General features: G+C 39.6%; 1 protein-coding gene across 4 annotated transcripts in view; it reads left to right on the forward strand.

Annotated features, from left to right (window-relative positions):
- TENM3 (teneurin transmembrane protein 3) overlaps positions 1-20,887 on the forward strand; it is a 2,564,262-nt gene that overhangs the window by 2,384,475 nt on the left and 158,900 nt on the right. For all 4 annotated transcript variants that reach the window (XM_058719934.1, XM_058719936.1, XM_058719935.1 and 1 more), the window contains one exon: positions 15,920-16,158. In XM_058719934.1, coding sequence (XP_058575917.1) covers positions 15,920-16,158 — 239 coding nt within the window. The remainder of the gene's footprint in view (positions 1-15,919; positions 16,159-20,887) is intronic.

The raw sequence follows: 20,887 nt of genomic DNA on the forward strand, positions 1-20,887 counted from the left end.
ATGCAGAACTAGCAATGTACTAATCTTAGGCATGTTATCATACATGTATAAAACTAAACATTGAAAGGATGAAATTAAATAAGTAACATTTTATTTTAGTTTTTTAAATGTTTATTTATTTTTGAGAGAGAGAGAGAGAGAACGCGCACGCAGGGGAGGGACAGAGAGAAAGGGAGACACAGAATCTGAAGCAGGCTCCAGGGTCTGAGATGTCAGCACAGAGCCCAACTCCAGGCTCGAACTCCTGAACTGTGAGATCATGACCTGAACTGAAGTCAGACACTCAACCGACTGAGCCACCCAGGCACCCCATAAATAATATTTTAAAGTTAATTTATTTTGAGAGAGAGCGAGAGCAGGGAAGGGACAGAGAGAGGGGAAGGGAGAGAGAGAGGGAATTTCAAGCAGGCTCTATAATGTCAGTTCAGAGCGTGATGTGGGGCTAGAACTCACAAACTGCAAGATCATAACCTGAGTGGAAATCAAGAATCGGTTGCTTAATGACTGAGCCACCCAGATGTCCCGAAATAAATAACATTTTTAAATAATTTTATTTTCTTTCAATCTATTATTTAGTTTTGTTTGTTTAATAAATTATTAAATATACATTTATAAGACAATTACATATCAAATATTAATCATACCTTAAACCTTTTTTGACCCTAACAACTATATGAACTTCCTGATCATTAAATTTATCTACACACGCACACACACACACATTTTGAAATGATTAATATATCCATCACCTCACATACTCTGTGTGTGTGTGTGTGTGTGTATGTGCGTACGCGTGTACATTTGCGTGTGTCTATTCTCTTAGCATATTTCAAGTATCCAATGCAATATTATTAGCTGTAATCACCTGTCTGCACATTAGATCACCAACACTTACTCATCTTATAACTAAAAGTTTTACACTTTGGGCACCTGCGTGGTTCAGTCGGTTAAGTGTCTGTCTTTGGCTCAGGTCATGGTCTCATCGTGAGTTCAAGCCCCCACGTCGGGCTCGGTGCTGACAGCTCGGAGCCTGGAGCCTGCTTCAGGTTCTGTGTCTCCCTCTCTGGCCCTCTCCTACCCAGGCTCTGTCTCTCTCTCTCTCTCTCTCTCTCTCTCTCTCTCTCTCTCTCCCCTCAAAAATAAACAAAAACATTTATTTATCCTACACTTTGGCAAACATCTCTCCTCAATTCCCCCACCTCCCCAACCCCTGGCAGCCACCATTTTTCCCTCTGGTTCTATGAGTTCAATTTTATTAGATTCCACAGACAACTGGGATCATACTGTAACTGTTGAAATTTGGCTACTTTCTCTGATGTTCTAGCAAACTAATTAGAAAGTTGTTCCATTTTTACATCTTTAAATAAGGACCAAGCTCACTAAGATACATGTTTTTCAGACTTTTCAACAGTTTAGAAAATTAAAAATTGTTATAGATGGTAGTCATTGTTCTTGGCAACAAAATAATATGTTGATGGGAACATTTCCAAATGCGAGTTTTAAAAATATCCTGTCTGCACTAAGAGTTTCTTTAGAGGACTGGTACTTTCTTACTCATTCTTGAATACTACTTTACCTTGAAGGACAGGTTAATAATTTTCCCAAAAATATACTCTTGGTAGCAGGCCACACTAACAGCCACTTGTCATCCCAGAAACGGTCAGCAAATTTGGACCCTTCTTGTTATATGTTTAACTCATTTGGAAGGTTTATAACTCTTTTGGGTACATTGCCGTGAGCTAGCTGGCTAACCTTTATGTGGTTAAAAAAGATTTTCAGGATCACTGTACAACTCGTTTCAAAATACCATGAAGAATCGTGTGTTTAACCCATCGCACACAAGCCACAAAAGTTGAAAGGTGAGAGCGTTACTTGGGGAACACTTCTCCTTCTCTCAGGATACGTCACTGAGGTTAGTGACTTTCCCACCCACGAACTGAAGGCCACCTCCACCATCATCACTGCATTATGGTATTAAAGCTTAGTATCTTTCTTATTCTTCAGACAGGAGGTAAATACAAATTGAAGGGAGTTTTTGATTTTTTTTAATTTTTATTTATGAGAGAGAGCGCGCGCACGCACAAGCAGGAGAGGGGCAGAGAGGAGACACAGAATCAGAAGAAGGCTCCAGGCTCTGAGCTGCCAGCACAGAGCCCAATGAGATCTGGAGCTCGTGAACTGCAACGTTCGTGACCGGAGCCAAAGTCAGGCGCCTAACCGACTGAGCCACCCAGGCACCCCTAAATTGGAGTGTGTTTTGTACACGAGTTAAGATACATGGCTCATATACAAACTACTCCTCTATTATGTAACTGGTCAAGAACATAAGTTTTAGGGCCTAAGAAGACCTGGTTTTGCCTCTGTATACACTTTGGCAAATTACGGCCCAGTGTACTCAATTTAAAGAAAAGAATATAGGAGGTGCCTTGGTGGCTTGGTCAGTTAGGCGTCCGACTCTTGCCCTCAGCTCAGATCTTAATCTCAGGGTTGTGAGTTCAAGCCCCACGTTGCACTCTGTGCTGAGTGTGAAGCCTACTTAAAAAAAAAAAAAAAGTAGATTTTATAACACACGCGCGCAGTGAGGATTTTGTGAAGTTAAAATTAGATCGTGTTTTCTTTGCACATGGTAAATAGGTGCTCACTCAGGTTTATTTAAAACACTTTCGTCTCTCTGGGATGGTTGTTTTATGTTTTGTTTTGTTACTACTTAATGTTCACTACCACATATTTGATTGACTAAGATACCTTCAACATCTCTTACAACCCTGAAATTCTTTCATTCGTCATAAACTTAACATCAAAATTCACCTCTTTATCTGGCTCACACTTCCTTCTCAAACTTGCAGAGAAAGAACTTTGCTGAACAGGTTTTTAAGCATAGACGGCTGTCAATAATTAAATGAATTAATAATTGAAATCTTGTTCAAATAGCCCATAGGAATTTTAAGGCATTCTTTTTCATTCCCATTTTCATCTTAATATATTTAGTACATCATTTCCGAACAGTAGGTATAATTGATAATCTTAAAACATGTAGGAAAATATCTAATACAGGTTTCTGCCTTTGATGGTATGGCTGCACTATTGTAATAACTAAAATTTGAAACAAAGACTATGGAGCCTTCATGATCATGATAAAAAGGAAAGAAAAAGAAAAAAATCTGCGTATTTGACCTGTTGTTCAGTTCCTAACCTCCCAAACTGTAACATGATTTTGTGCTTGATTATAGACATACCTATGTTAAAATAAGTCATAATAAAAATCTTTGCTTCCTATTACAATAACCCTATATATTTTTGAAAGGTGTGGTTATACTTAAATTTTATATTCTATTAAATTAGTTTTTTTATGTTATATTAGATTCGTTTCTCAATTAAGACCTAAAAGTAAATATGAAAGAATTCACTAAAATACATTTTGCACAAATCACCTTAATATTCTAGAACTTTTCTTCCCAATTTTCGGAGATCAGTGAACATATAATGTTGTATTTACCATGAACATGTTTGCGTATTCATTATAATTACAAATTGATACAGTGGCAATTGCTAAAATATATAATTATTCACACATTCATATTGCAGAATTTTTTGGCAAAATGTTAAAAACAGTTTCAGTCTCAAACCACGTTTTGTACAACCACTAATAGCTCATATTAATTCAGGTAACAGCGGTGAAATGTATCTTGTTTATAAGCTTTTCATTTAAGACATTTTTCTTGCTGGGATCACCTCCTGGTGTGAAAGTTGTCCAAAGATAATAGCACATCAATTCAAAAGTGTAATAGATTTGAGACCACAACATGCTATCAGCCTGAAGAAGGAGCTTATAGGTCTCACTAACTCACTGTGTCACAGCTAGAATCATGACATATTTGTTCTTTTGTTTTCACATCAGAATACATAATTTACATTCTAATGTTGATTACTCACTTGGGGGGGGGTGTTTAATTTTCTTATTTAAAATATTTTCTTTAAAATGCATACCATGATTAATTTAAAGGTAATCAAAGAAGAGGCATGTTAATTAGTAGGACTCTAAAACATTTTCTTTTTACAATTCAGGGATGCATAGGATATTACTTACTATAAAACATTTCCAATTACGTTTATAGTAATAGTACCTTTATATTAGAGGCAAAATAATGAATCCATTTTGAACCAGCCCTGGCCAATTCTTAGAAAATTTATACACATGTACATACACACGGTCATATACATCTACTCTGAACTCACCCTATTTAAAAATTATCAGAGATTAAATTACCAAAAAGCAAAAAGACAAATAATGAAGTTCAGTCTATTATTGACTCACTCCAGGTAAATTTTATTATTTCTTAACCAATTCCCTTTATATCCATCCTCGAGGCAAGCCTTTTCAGCTTTTAGCTCCCATTTGCTAGCTTTATATTTTTAGTTATAGCTTTCGTCAAGTACTCATGCTAACCACGGTGGTTATTGAAATTAATTAAAACCTAGTCCTCTCAATACTTTTTACTTTCCTCATCCAGGTGAGTACTCTTCTAGACTCTCGAAAGCATGTTTTAAAATAATATGGAAAGACTGAGAGAAAAAAAACTTTCTCTTTAACTGTAATAATGAGGATTCAGCATGGGATTTTTTTTTCAGATATGCTGGAATTCTGCTCCCTCTGAACCTCAGTAAGAGGATTTTTTGTCACCTTGTCTGGTACCTCTGAGGTGACCCCTGCTACGACCTTTGTCAGAGTGGGTAGCGCATCCACTGTGGCCAGTGCTAGGAACACCACCTTGATGGTCACTGCTGTCCCCAGCAGCTTCAAAGAAAAGTTAAGGAGAAGGCATTTATGCAGGAAATAGTTTTTATTTCTTTTCCCTCTCCTCAATACAGCAGATGTGTTAAGCAGTAAAGAGGTTGTATTTATGTGTATCTGTGTGTGTGCACAGTGCCTTAAAAATATTTAGAGCTGAGTTTTCCAGAAGTCTCTGCTAATAGATAAAGGATGAGAGGTAGTTTCCCCCCGCCCATACATTTTAATACAGGTAATAAATTGAAGCCAGGATTTTAGAGGAAAAAAATAATACATAAAAACTATTCCAGCCAGAAAGGTTAAGGGTAGAGAAATGGCATTATCTGTATGAAGAAAGTGGGAACGCTTTGGGATATTGTAAATATCCACGGTGAATTATCAGCTCGACTTCTACGTGGTTCACAAACCCAAGCATTAAGTTCCAAGAAAGACAGAAAGAGAACCCCCAAAAGAAGGTGCTTGTGGAATAAGATAGTGTGTTGGTGAATGTTTCATACACACACGGAAATACAGATAGTACAGGAAACAAGCAAAAGAGAACAGATAGTGGCATCTCATTAAAAATTTTTTTTAATGTTTATTTATTTTTGAGACAGAGACAGAGCATGACCAGAGGAGGGGTAGAGAGAGAGAGAGGGAGACACAGAATCCGAAGCAGGCTCCAGGCTCTGAGCTGTCGGCACAGAGCCCGACGCGGGGCTTGAACTTACGAGCTGTGAGATCATGACCTGAGCCAAAGTCGGACGCTTAACCGACTGAGTCACCCAGGTACCCCACTGACATCTCATTTAGAGATAAAGTTCAATAAACATGATAGATAAAAGTAGCAGTGAGAAGAGAAGTTCTGAAGGACCTGATTTCCTAACACTTAGATGCATTTGAAAAAGAAGTACCATAAAGGGGGATGTTGTAAGTAAAAAATTAAGATTGAGATGACCTAGAACAATGAAAAATGTTTAAGCCATTTGATTCTGGGGTCAGATGGACTGAGCCTTATATCGTAAAAATTCCGTTTGTTCGGAGTTGACGCCTTGTTGTGAGCTATCAGCATTAACTTTCTAAACAGGAATCTTTTGAATGATTTTCTGATTTGTTATAGAGTCTTGGGAGTCTTGAGTTACACTGAATCATTACTTGAGCGGTTCTCAAAGTGTGGGCTCTGGGCCGGCAACATCAACTGCTGGGGGTTCCATCGAGAACCAGCCCTCCAAGGGACTCTGATGCAAGCTGGTGTTTGAGGACCGCTGCTTTAATGTATGAAATGGTCTCTAAGTACATTTTGTTCATATTAGTAGACCAGCCCTTGGCTACCTAAGTTCACCAGGCCCTACCCAAACCTATGATACCGTGATCAGTCTGATTGAACTGTTCTCTTAGGAAAGATTGGAGGCTGCCGAACACCTTTTACTAAGCCTTACTCAGATGCTAGTGTGGGTGGGCTTCTCCCTGAAAATTCACAGCCTCTGCAGTCTCTTAGTTCACAGAGCTCACAGAGCTTCTGGGGGCCAGCCTCCTCGACTGATGGTGATTTCTTTCCAAATAACTAGGTACTGAAACACGGTAAGTAATTGTTCTAGATGTCTTTGGATACCTATTGAGAATCAGTTGCTGAAAGGTAGGAAAAACAAGCAGGAACCCGGCCTTGAATAAGAACAGGTAATTTTCTATATGGGCTTTTGTTTTCTTTAGTCTTCTGTTTGAAAGCCGCCAGGAATCTTGTATTTCACTGCGTTATTCTCTAAAGCACAGCATTTAAGTAAACCGCTTTTTCAGCCTTTTAGTTAGTTATAAACACAATTCTAAATATACATTTAACAGATAATCCAGTTGGCTTTGGAACTTAAAATTCAGGATTTGGTAGTGAAAATTCTAAAGACTGTGCTAATGAAGGCCAGGTTATTTTTAAGTATTGAGAGTGCTCTCATGGTGGTTAATATCATCGTTCAGGTATATCATTTGTTTCAAATATATGCTAACAAATAGCAGCGGCTGCTTTAAAACTCCAGAAGCATTTAATAAATATATTCTCAGTTATAGGCGACAAGCAATTAAATGAGTGGTAATGGGCAATATGGAAGGAAGATAATACACAATAATTAAATTGTATATATTCTGACAGTTTTTAAAAAGTATTTTATCTTAAAATGAATTCTAGGCAACCCTCCCATTGTTTTGGCATCATCAATGACTACAACTATTTTGAACTCAGTAGTTAATTTTAGCCTTCATATATTTCCAGGTAAATTTAATCCATAAGTGTGGGATTCATTTGCTTTAGATCTGAAAATGTCATTTTAGAAGAGTCATTTGATGTTGAGGAAATCTTGTGAGACCTTTAATAAACCTCTTAAATCCAGAAAGTTATATTTTGCCTGAAGGAAGAGGAACCTATACCTTAAAATTCCCTTAGCTCTTAAGTGAGAAGTTTGGATTCTGAAAAGGTGGTAAATGTGACCAAATACAGCCAATCTCTCTTCTCACTGGCACGTTGTCTTTGAAATCAGAGCATCTAATTTGAAGTAAGCAGTCTGTTTTTCTAGGTAAAAGTTTTTACTGATTTGTCTAGAAACATAAGTAGAAAGCAGGACATCAAGACGTTTTATGTAAGCAGCTCACGTTAAGTTTGATGTCAATTACTCTCTTTGTTCAACGAAGAATATAGTGAGGAAGGAAGTGTGAACATCTCCTGGACAGTAGTGTCTTTCTCCCCATAAGACAGAATAGATTATATACAAAAAGAAATAGTTTTCCAGGTGTGCGTATGTCCCTAATAAAGGTTTCAACTGTGCCTTAGGGATAGAACTGAACACTACAACACTCTTTATTCTAGTCCTTTGCTTTGTTGGTTAAAATCCCTAAAAAGGTTTCTAACGGAAAATATTGAAGAAACCTCTTCTCTGTGAAGACAACCAGTAATGAAGTTGATCTAATTAACATGTCATTCAGAGGTTGTACACTTTCTTTTGGACTTTTATTTTCTATCTCAGTGTCCCATTGAGGAAATGAGTCAAGCCACTTTGAGTAACGCTATAACATGTTTCCCAAGGATGCTTTTCGTTTCCGTCCCTGTAATTTCCAACTTATGAAAACATACTCGATGCTAGAGGAGTAACATGACTGTACTAATCTGAACAAGACGAGTATGAACCCCTTTATTTCCAAGTGACTCTTGTAAGCTTACGATTTAATTCTATAATACAACTTACTTAATTTATACCTGATATCAGCATCTTTCCATGAGCACCAATATGCTGTGATATATAACATGATATAATATAATACAATATAATGTAATATAATACAATACAACATAATATAATACAATGAGAAGCACATTTAAATTTACTTTAAAAACCTGAGTATTTTGCCATTAAAAATCTTATGATAGTGTTTTGTAGTTTATTGTTTTGAAAGACAACCTCAATCAAAAGTAAGCCATTTCTAAGGAGCAGAGCATACTTGCTAAGACATGGAGTAAAACAGAGCAAAATAAATAATAAGCAGTTGTAAGTGGCTTGAGAGGAGAACCAGTAAGAATTGTGACTGGATATATAGCAGTACCTCAGCATACTGTGCAGATTTCGTATTTAAAACATGACATTTCATTTGAGAGTAGACAATTTAAAATGAAAATGTTACTTTTGTCTCTTCTTTGCCTCTGCCAAATCAGTTCAAAAGAGGAAACTGAGGTATAAGAACTCAAAAGAACTTTTCAACCCCAGCAAAAAAAGACAGACAGACAAGGAGGGAGGGAGGGAGGGAGGGAGGGAGGGAGGGAGGGAAAGAAAGAAAGAAAGAGAGAGAGAGAGAGAGAGAGAGAGAGAGAGAGAGAGAGAAAGAAAGAAAGAAAGAAAGAAAGAAAGAAAGAAAGAAAGAAAGAAAGAAAGAAAGAAAGAAAGAAAGAAAGAAAGAAAGAAAGAAAGAAAGAAAAAGAAAGAAAAAGACGGAGGGAGGGAGGGAGGGAGGGAAGAAAGGAAGGGAAAGAAAAAAGAAAAGACCAGACCAGACCATAAAGGAAAGAATGCAGGGTTCTCTGGCGGGGTGGGTACAAGGGGGTGGGTGGGGGAAGGGGGCAGGACAGGCAGGCTAGAAGAATAATTGAAAATTACCCCTAAGTCCCTCAGAGAGACCTACAGGATAGAGTTACCAACGGTGACCCAAAGGCCTGAATGGGGACAGCAGGAAAGATGAGGGCATTCAGTCTTTGTCCCGACTAATTTTAAATTTGTGACATGACCCATAGAAAGATACCTCACAAGATCGGCTAGAAATACAAGCCAGGACAGGAGGTGGAAGCTGAAATGAAAAGGTGGGTCTGAAGGCAGACCAACAAAGAAACAGATCTTTCAACTTAAGAAGAGAAACGAGCGCTTATTAATTGCGCTTAATGCAGAGTGATTGTTTCCATTTATGTTTCCGTTGCTGCGCGCGTCACAGTTAATAACGCGGTGCAGTTCCGCGGTTCCCGTCCGGTTGTTGTTGTTGTTAAATAGAATCCCCCTCAAGATTCCAAAGCCACAAAGCAACTGTTAGCGTTCAGTGACCTTCCTGCTCCAGCCGTCTTTTGGGCTTTGAAATTGATTTTCCTCATCTCAGTCTGTGATAGTCTCTCTTCAAGTGTGCCTCTCTAGTTCATCACCAGAGTGAAAACGCTGGCACAAATAGCCGAGGAACTGGAGGCAGGCGTCACGCAGGGCATCATTAGAAACATCAGAACGAAATCAGCCTGCCCGGTGCGCTCCGTGTTAAAACGCTGCTGCGGCTGCGGCTGCTTTATTGCCGAATACAATGGGGAATATTCTCACAGGATCCCCTTTTTTCATTCCCAAATATGGTCTGCGAAGTCAAGAAAATTTCTCCCTTTATTCTGCAAACCTCATGTGGATGCCAGGTCAAAACCACATGTTTTTGATAGTAATTTCTGCAGAATTTTTTGTACGTGCGAAGCAGATTCCCAAGGCCATATGACCTGGCAGAGAGTCCCAGGATGAGGAGAGACTGGAATGACTCACAGAAATGTGTGCCTTGGAATGAGATCCAAAAAAAAATAGTAATAATAATTCTCTCATAAGAAGACTCACGGTCTACTTTTCGTGTGGCTGAATTTCATGTGGCTTGGTTTGTCCATTTCATCTCGATGGGGTCTGCTCATAAACCAAGCATGGCGTTGGACCTTGACACGGGTAAAAAGACATTCTGGGCCTAAAGAGATACATTAGTCCCCATATATTCTCGTCAGCGTCTTATGTTTTCTGTATTGCAGTGGAAAGGACATTGTTGATGTTGGAAAGGAGGCATCTTCTCTGAACCCGTTTTACCAAATCTGAGACTACATGTCCCACACGACACAAAATAGGTTGACAAAGACCTTTTCTGCCGGTCCTAGTTAGTGACCAAGAAGTTCTTCCATGTGTGTTTTAACAGGCCTACTCGGAGGCCTAATTTTGCCTAAAGGAATCGTCTTCACGCACATGATACCATTTGTTTGAAATGGTTTCTAAATGCGCCCGTTTAAGCAGTTTTTACACATTTTTTCTGTGCTTCCATACTAGGAAGCCGTCTAAAATTACTAAAGACCAGTGATTTTAAAATAAAATACACTCATGCTATGGCTTCTCTTTCAGTGTTTTATGATGTTTCTGTATTTATTTTACAAATATAGCATCTCTAGGGCACTAATTTGATATGGACAGTCATTTAGACAGAGGAAGGGAAAGTGTACTTCTGAGTTTTAAAGTCAGTGGCCAAAAAAATACAATTAAATGCTGTTTCTCTTGCAGCACCAAAAGTAAACATACGTAATAAGTAAATTAGAAACTCTTTTAAAGTATGGAGATCTCCAGTTCCACTATTATTGATGGATAGGGTATTTTTGAATATTACATCTTGGTTGTCAGCGATATCTCGAGGCTGTATTTCGCTTTATGAAAAATAATAACTTCATAGCAATTCAAGGATAGTTTTTGATGAAAGGTCTTTGCCATGGTTATCAAAGGAGATGGACGTCATGTCTTGATATTTCAAATTTTGGAAATTGAAAGCAAGATGCCTAATTCGAGGTTGGCGTGTATCTAGCTCATTGTCTGACACACAGTGCCTGGATGCATGTTTTCAGTGGTGGGGGCTACAATCATAAGCTTTAGGGCCACATGGGTGTGGGTTCAAAATCCCATTTCCCATTTCAAATGACCCAGACCGCTTTGCATAGAGCTATAACACATTTTCAGAGGTGCCTGCTTGTCTCAGTTGGTAAAGCGTCTGACTTGGGCTCAGGTCATGATCTCCCAGTGCGTGGGTTCAAGCCCCACGTGGGGCTGTGCTGACAGCTCAGAGCCTGGAGCCTGCTTTGGATTCTGTGTCTCCCTCTTTCTCTGCCCTTTCTTCTCTCTCTCTCTCTCTCTCAAAAATAAATAAACATTAAAAATATTGGCGAGGGAGGGAGTGCCTGGGTAGCTCAGTTGGTTGAGCATCCAACTCTTGGTTTCAGCTTGGGTCATGATCTCACAGTTCATGGGTTGAAGCCCCACATCGGACTCTGTGCTGACGGCACAGAGCCTGCTTGGAATTCTCTCTCTCTCTCTCTCTCTCTCTCTCTCTCTCTCTGCACCTCCCCTGCTCACTCATTCTCTCTCTCTCTCTCTCTCTCAAAATAAAACATTAAGAAAAAGAAAAAATAATTTTTTTAAAAAAAGCATAACACATTTTCCAGGGATAATTTTTATTTTGGTGTCTATAATTTCCAACTTTTATTTACTTTTATTTTATTATCAATTTATTAGCTATAGGTATTTGGCCAAGGTGCTCAATTTCTCTAAGACTCCCTCCATCAGCACAGTGGTCACCATTTTATTTATTTTACAGTATTTACTGAGCAACTACTATGTGCCAGGGAACTTTTTTTTTTTAAGTTTACTTATTTATTTCGAGAAAGAGAGAATGCATGTGGGGAAGGGGCAGAGAAAGAGGGAATCCCAAGCAGGGATTCTGTCAGTGCAGAGCTCAGTGTGGGGCTCGAACTCACGAACTGTGAGATCATGACCTGAGCTGAAGTCAGATATTTAACCGACTGAGCCACCCAGGCGCCCCTGTGCCAGGAACATTCTAAGGTCTGAAAATGCAGAGGTGAATAGGATTTCCCGGTGCTCACATTCTAACGGGAGAAGACACATCATCGATTTGTGCCATGACTATATGGTTCTTATTCCTCAACTTAGTAGGCTACATAAACAGCCTTTTAAATATGTTTTTGTCTTATATTTTATATCTCGCCCTCAGGCCTAAAAACTTAGACGGTTCCATGTCTCTCCCCGTCCTACCCCTGCCTTGTTATATGTGATCCTGTGAGCACAGCAGGAACATCTCATGTTTCAGTCTCCAGCAAGACGGGAAGTTTTCGCGCTCTCTTCCTTCATTGTTGACGGCCATGTCATGGCTGAGACGGCCTTCGTCCTGTTCCGTGCGGCCTCTTCAGGTCCAATGGTGCACTCTGCTATTTCCAAGCTACTCTAGAAGCAGTAGGAGTAATTTTACTTCTTATAATTGAAGCTAAAGGACAGGAATCTTGGAGAGGCTCTCTACAGCTGAAATACCTCCACGTGCCCTGCGTTCTCTTTGAGATCCTGATGCCTCCTCAGGCCTCTGTTTCAGATTGAAGGCCCAGGTTTCTTCTTCTCTCGGGTTCTGCTGATACGCTCCTTAGTCTCTGCTTCTCTGGCACCGGGGAAGCCAGGAGCAGGGCCTGTGTCTGTGAAACACAGCGAATCTCCTGCCTTCATCCACCCCTTCCCTGTTTTCCTCTTCCTAAATAATGAAATGAAAATGTTTCTGATCTAAGGGGAACTTGTATCTCTTAATTTCTGTATCACACGTTTTGGTTATATCCCAAAGGGGGAGGGAACTTCAGGGGGGAAAAACACACTTTGCATAGTATTTAAAAATTTCAACCTGCCACACAGGTCGATAAACAAGAACTGATTGTAATAAGCGTGTTGAAGGAAATAAGCTTGTTGGACACCAGTTAGTGTCCATTTGCGCCTGTCTGCCCATCACCTTCTCCAAGAGCAGGGCCTGTGCATCGTTCAGGCTGCTTCCAGTGGCATTGAGCTGCCGAACATCTTGCTCACTCTTCAAGGACCATCCTAAAAAACAGTGAGAATGCAGACCAGGGCACCAACGACACAGGTCAAAGCCAGCCTGTCACCTGCTTTTGTGTTGGTCATGAGCTCAGAATGGTTTTTGTGTCTTTACGTGACTCAAAAAATAATAATAATAAAAAGAATATTTCAAGACATGGGAAAATTACATGAAACTAATATTTCAACGTCCGTAGTCAAGTTTTATTTGAATGCAGCCGCACTGACGTTATCTATGGCTGCTGCCGTGAGCTGGTATAGCCAGACGGGGCTAAAATATTTACAGTTTGGTCCCTCCCAAAAAGAGGTTGCTTGAAGCTCATCTAAATGATCAGGTTACTGCTTGGCGTGTGACCATCTTCTCATCCAGAGTGCTTGCCAGTGTGCGGAATTGCCAGTGAAATTTGTAAACCGGGGAGTTAATTTTGCAAACGTCCGTGTTGAGGGTGTTACATTTGAATGGAGATTTTAAAGTCATCAAATGAAAATTTTGGGTCTTTTATAATGTAGGTTTCTTTTTTTTTTTTTTTAATTTTTTTTTTTCAACGTTTTTAATTTTTATTTTTGGGACAGAGAGAGACAGAGCATGAACGGGGGAGGGGCAGAGAGAGAGGGAGACACAGAATCGGAAACAGGCTCCAGGCTCCGAGCCATCAGCCCAGAGCCTAACGCAGGGCTCGAACTCACGGACCGCGAGATCGTGACCTGAGCTGAAGTCGGACGCTCAACCGACTGCGCCACCCAGGCGCCCCTATAATGTAGGTTTCAAAATGTGACTTTGGAAAGAAAAACGGCTAATGTTTATTGAGCACTTCCCTTGTGTTTAGATCCTAATACAAACACATCATATGTGTTTAACCCTCGTATATTTAACCCTCATAAAACGCCTATACAACAGCCCCTCTTATTATTCCCATTTTTCATATGATAGAACCAGGATACAGAAAATTTGAGTAGTTTACATCATCCAGCCTGTTTATGGGTGAAATTTGGATTTGAACCTACACAGCCTGGGTCCAGAGCCCGCATTCTTAATAACCATGCTGAATGGGAATATGGTAGGAGATTCAAAAAAACGCTGTTTCCAACCTAACATTTAATTCAGGCTATAGACTTTGAAATTTGCCTTACACGGTACTTCCACGGCGAAAAACAGATTCACAGCACCACTGCTACTATCATCTATTAGAATAGTAATTTATCGTTTGCATCTGTCCTAATTTCGTGGTTGACACAGAATTTTTAGAGACATTAACCGGTCTACCACCCTGTGAGGTAAGTAAATCCTCAGCTCTGTTCCACAGATGGAAAACAGAACAAAACTGAGCATCTGTGGGAACGTGTGTCTAGGAAATGATAGACCAGGAACTTAACTCTGATTTCTACACCAGAATTCAGTCTGCCGCACCTGTGTTAGGCAAACTTTCATGACTTTTGCCATTTCGCTACACCAGCTACACTATTGTTGACATAGTAATTTTCTGGAAATGGACTCTCTGTGACTTAAATACCTGATTAACCTTAGCAGTAATAGACATCAAATCATGACTTTGACTCCTCTTGTATTTATCAAACACTTCTTCTCTGCTCACAATATTCCAAGCACTTTACAGTAAATATTAACTCCTTTGAGCCGCAGTGAAACTCCTGAAGGGTAGATGCTATCACTATCCCCATTTTATATGTTAAGAAACCAAAACAAAGAGAGAGATTAAGTAAGTAACTCGTCCAAGGGCACATACCTGGTAAATAATGAAGCAGGATTTGAACCTCCGCAATCTAACTTTTGAGTTCTGTCCTTTTAACCCCTTAACTTCTTTGACATATTCAGTTTATTTTCTAATACATTAAAATAAGTCCATCAGTAGTAATATTTAAAAGATTCAGCAGTGTACCGTCTCAAATATTTCATAAAAACTGTATTGTACCGTGGTGGAATGTTCCAGAATGCCTATAACCTCCTGAGTATGTAAGAGAGAACACAGTCTGTTGACTTCACTGAACAGTGAAGGGAATATATTAGAGAAAATAATATTAGGGAAAATAATAACAAATATTAGGACACAAAGTGAATACACAATAAATTACTGGTATAATATGAAATTTAAGCCATGAAAAACATGGTGCTGTTTTTTTTTAATTTGGAGACTTTTCTTGTTGATAGGAATCTTAAGTTAGTAATCTTTCCCAAAGAATTTCTTATACAGCACTCTTTCGTGTGATCATTTCATTTCTGCTTACGCACCTTCAGACAAAGAGAATGTACAACTTTCACAGCTACCGCCATCCAGCTCCGTTGTTAGAGAATCTTTCCATCTTTGATCTCAAACCTGCTTCACTGACCCCTTCATTTATTTAGGTTGGTTTTAGAAGTGTTCTGTGATTCCTTCCTTTTTCTCTCCCTTCCTGGCCATGTTTGACATAAGCTAAAAATAAAATTAGTTTGCATCCCTTGAGACCTGACCAGCCGCCTGTGGCCAGACTTGATGGTGCTTGTTAGTGGGAGAGCAGGCTGGGGTTAGAATGTTTCCTTGGACGTCCAGAAAATAAATCAGTCTGCAGGACATCAACGTGGTCATGCATTCTTGTGTTTATATGAGTACCTGGTCTCAGAGAGCAGCAAATACACATGTAGCTATAAAATAATAAGATGTGGTGTTCTTAAGTGAAATGTGAGTATGTTCTTAATGCCGTTCCTGCAGGGAGGTTCCAGAATGGTTTTGTGCAGGAAATGGTGTGTTTGGAATACCTGTATAGTGTCTCAAGATATCTCCTCGAAGGGACAGTAAAACTGTGTGGGCATAAATACCGCCATATATATTTCACATCAGTTTCTTTGATCAGACTCACTGCTAGGAGTTGGTTAACATTTTTCCGTAATTTCTGATTTTTTTTAATTATATGAGGTACGTCCCGGAGAAGCGCTCCTGTCCAGCCGCGTCTGTCTCCCACGTTTTAACATATGTGTATCTCACGACGATATTCTCCTGTCCCGCAGGCATTTCCTATTCAAAACAGGAACAGGGACAACGCCACTGTTCAGCACTGCAACCCCAGGATACACAATGGCATCTGGCTCTGTTTATTCGCCGCCTACTCGGCCACTACCTAGAAACACCCTGTCAAGAAGTGCTTTTAAATTCAAGAAGTCTTCAAAGTACTGTAGCTGGAAATGCACCGCCCTGTGTGCTGTAGGGGTCTCCGTGCTCCTGGCAATCCTCCTATCGTATTTTATAGGTAAGAACAAACATGCACAGTTACTCTGTCTGTGAGTTGGGCCGTTCTATTGTGGTTCTGTTGGTTTTATCTAGGTATGTGGCCCGGAAGCGCATTACGAGGTCTGTTTTCTGGAGGAGGGGTTAGTTAATACCTTGTAAATCGCAGAGCATCTTAAGCGATTTTCAGCGAACTTAGGTAAGGAGAAAGAAGGACAAAGAAGGAGGTATGTTCTTGGACACAGGCCAGAGTGTGAACTTGTGTTTGACTTACCCCTCTCGAAGCATGGATGATTCTGTGACATTTCACGTACACAAAATCATTCATGCACTTGCACGAAGGCTTTCTAGGCAGGAGTCCCCCTAGATGCATAGTCAATGGGGAGCTGTCTCCTACGTGTGATATTACACATCTTTCAGCTAACTCAGCTATCTAAATGTAAAACTCATCACTCAGGACCATCATCTTGCACTCGGCAACACTCTCCGGAGAACCACACGTCCATAAAACAATGAATGGATTACATACTCATTCATACATGTGGATTTTTCATCTTTTCTGATGCAGTATTGATCATATTTTTCATTTAATAGTAACCCAAATGATGGAAGCTGCTAAGAGAAGTCGTAAATATTCCTTTTATTTAACTGTTTCATAACAGGTGTGAGCATTCGAACTATCAGAAATGGCTTTTTTTTTTTTTTTTTTTAATTTTTTTTTTCAACGTTTTTAATTTATTTTTGGGACAGAGAGAGACAGAGCATGAACGGGGGAGGGGCAGAGAGAGAGGGAGACACAGAATCGGAAACAGGCTCCAGGCTCCGAGCCATCAGCCCAGAGCCCGATGCGGGGCTCGAACTCACGGACCGCGAGATCGTGACCTGGCTGAAGTCGGACGCTTAACCGACTGCGCCACCCAGGCGCCCCATGGCTTTTTTTTTAATGTCAGAAATGACCACATCGGATTTTGATCCGCTTGTGAAATGCTAATGGTGTCCACCGAGATTAATCACCGACTATATGGTTTATCTAACAAGAACAGCAGCCAGGGGTGCACCCTGCAGTTTACAAAGCGGTCTGTGAAGCCCATGAAATTCTAGAACTGAATAAGAGAATTACAGAGCTGTATATGGAATAGTATGATGCTTTTGCAATGAACCGATTTCTGTTATTAGCTACAGTACCCTCACTTATAAATTATATATTTTGGAAAGTGAAATGCCATTTTGGATCACAATATTTGAAAGAAATACAGAATGGGGCGCCTGGGTGGCTCAGTCGGTTGAGGATCCAACTTCGGCTCAGGTCATGATCTCGCGGTTCGCGAGATCGAGCGCCGCATCGGGCTCTGTGCTGACAGCTCAGAGCCCGGAGCCTGCTTCGGATTCTGTGTCTCCCTGTCTCTCTCTGCCCCTCCCCCGCCCTCTCTGTCTTTCTCCCTCTCAAAAATAAATAAAAACATTAAAAATTAAAAGAGAAAGAAATCTAGCATAACAAAGCATGAAGGAACTTCAGAGATAATTGAGTCGGAGATGGCAAAGACAGGCCACGTTGTGTGCCGTTATTTCCAACGCTTTGTCGATGGCAGGCATCACTGATGAATCAGGGCACTCTTTCCCACTAAACCTGGATACGGCCTCATTATCCTCATGACCACGATTCATACACCACCTCAGCCACTGTCCGTCAGAAATGAAAGCCAGACGAAACCTTTTTGTTACTTTCCAATCCAAGTCAACTCCCTCCTCGTAAAAATGCTCAAACCACGCCCTAATGAAACAATGCTGTGCTGTTTCATAACACTCTAGGTAAATGAGGAGTAGCACAACACAAATTGGTATTCAGAGACAAACTTCTAGTATTCAGCCAGAAAATACGTAGCCATTAAGAGAATCTCTTCTAGTTAGTTGTATAAATTATCTGTATCTGTCAGCGATGTGCTGCTAAGGAATTTTAAATGGTTCTGAAATGCACCGGGCATAAATGGGATGTAATAAATTAAGCATACATGTTTGTAGGGGACTTTTTTTTTTTTTTTTTTACCATAGTACATGCCAAACAGACAGATAACTACTCTGCGGGGCTGGAAGTCAGGGTCCATGCGGTTGCTGTGCTGTGAGACATATTTTCTGATTGTACACGCTTGTGCCCCACCAGCCGTTGAATATCTTGGATATCAGTTCTGATACCATTTAGTTTTGTTTACAGTGTGTGACTAGCAGGAAAAAATAGCATTTTAATGTGAGATTAGCTCATTATTTGTGAGAGTTGGACTCCTTTCAAGGCTCCCTTCGTGAACTTGATAGAGTATCAGACTTCTAAGTAAAAACTCAGAATGTTCCTTTTCTTCAAGTTGCCCATTTTTCTTGTTTGGCGGTTTGCATCACACTTTATTCCTGCCATGGCCACTCTCATAAACTTGTCCCTGTGATTTTCTCTTTCCCCACATGCAAATACAGTTAATACATTTTTTATATAGTCAGTATACTCCGTACGACAGGTATGTGGTTTTTGTTGTTTAAATCGGGTAAAGGACTCGTTCATCAGCTGGCGTGATAAATCTTTCCAGACTGAAGAAGCCACCTTTACCCTTGAAAACAAGAATAGAACACCCCTGTCAGGGAAGGTTGTCTTTTTCTGTTGAGTGTGCATATAAAGCGGGGATGGAGAAAAAAGGAACCCTTGCCTGTCCAGCTTAGATCAGTCTGATAAACCCCAGAATCAATGGGGAGACCGATGTCACCATCAAATTGACCTCACAACCTTTAACAAAAGTGCTGCCATCCTGAAACTTTTTGTTCCCCCATTCCCTTAGAGGTCCCTTTTCTCGTATGGACTGTCGATATAAATAAAGTTCAAACCTTAAGACAAAAATAAAATAAAAAGCTTGAGGAATTACCTCTCTCCGAGAATTTTCTTTGTCACCTTCCAGTAAGGTCATGAGAAGTTAGGAGAATGTAGTATTAGCATGTCCCTGGTCTACGATAAAGTTATCTTGGGAGAGTCACGGTGAATAGCTTTCTGAAAGGGAAGGAGGAGGGGAGGAGAATGGGTTTTGTTTGTTTTTCCTGTTTGTATCAGAATTTCGGAGAATAAGGAAAAGCTGGAAAAGAGAGTGAAAATACATTCCCATGGATGCTGCGAACTTTGTGCACAGGTAGCCACACGTTAACTTCTTGGTGTATACCCCTCCAGATATTTTTTCCATGCATATATACGCTAGAGTTCCATACCTTTAATGCATTTGGTACCAAGCTTTCTCGCCTACCATTTGCGAAACGTCATATGTGTTTGATTTTATTTAGTGGGTGTGTTTTACTGGGTCCCAAAAGTGCAGTGACTGTGTTCTTATGCATTTAAGTGTGTGTGTGTGTGTGAGTGTGTAAATTTTTTATCTGAATAAATTCGTTGAAAGCATATACCAAAATGGTAGGCACGTCTTACATTTTGCAAACCATGGCCAAATTACCCTGTTTACACAACTACCAATGCTACTCATTATCAGTACTTTTAACCCTTGCCATTCTCTTAGGCTAAAGCATTTTATTGTTGTTCTCATTTATTACTGAATATCTTTTCACAGACTCATGGACCATTTCTGTTTCTTCTGTTTCCCCCAGTTTTCTGTTGGGGCTTTTCTCCTTTTTTCCCCTTTCATTTACAAGTGTTCATTAAGGATATGAGTCATTTGTCACATATGTTATATATTTTCTAATTTATTTTTAATTTTTCTCATAATTGTTTTGCCATATGTTGTATAGAATGTTTTAGGCAATCACGTTTATCAATGTTTCTCTATAATATCTTATTGTCATGTTATGCCTATAAAGTATTCACTCTCTAAAGAGTTTTTTTAATTCATTTAAATTGGCACCTTTGGTTCAGCATCTGTTGATTTTGGCTCGGGTCATAATCCCAGGATCATGGGATGAAGCCCTGTGTTGGAATCTGTGCTGATGGCAGAGAAACATCTTGGGATTCTCTCTCTCCCTCTCTCTCTCTCTCTGCCCTTACCTCCCCCAAAAGGAATAAATAAACTTTATTTTTTTGACACATGAAATAGTTTATTATCAACCATATTTGCAAATCAGTATATTATAAAAAATATTTCAAATTACTATGTTGAGTCATAGGCAGGTATACGTCATTACAATGGTACTTATATGTTCCAAATATATGTTATCACACGTAAGGGTCTCTAGTTGTTAAGAATAACAAAAAACTAATGTTTGAAAATATAATCATCGTCTGATGATGCTTCATTGTCAACCAAAAATACAGCAATTTTCTCTACAGAATAAAGATGAAAACTACGTTTTTTGAGGTGAAATTGACTTGGATGGCTACATTCTATAGTGGCAGTAAGACTTCTATAAGCGTTCTCCCTTTGATTTGCGTGCATTTGAGCTTACGCATCTGGTTGGATTGAACGTGTGACAGACGATGGTTGACGAACTACACATCAAGGAGAATTGAGTCAATAGATAGTTCATGAATATTGTTAATACAAGAATTACATTTTAACTCAAGTCAATAAACTTTAAATAAATCAATCACTTAAATTTTCTTCTAGTACGTTTATGGTTTTTCAATAATTAGGTTTAGGTGAACATTTTTCTGGGTACTCTGATACATGTTAGAGGTTCAGATTAGCTCTTTCTTCCAGAATCTCATGGTCAAACGATGTTTGCAAGCACTCTTTGAACTGTACATACTTCTGTAGCAGTTTGAGCCTTATGAACGACAGCAA

Source organism: Neofelis nebulosa, chromosome 3 (genome assembly GCF_028018385.1).
Source record: "Neofelis nebulosa isolate mNeoNeb1 chromosome 3, mNeoNeb1.pri, whole genome shotgun sequence".
NCBI lineage: Eukaryota > Metazoa > Chordata > Mammalia > Carnivora > Felidae > Neofelis > Neofelis nebulosa.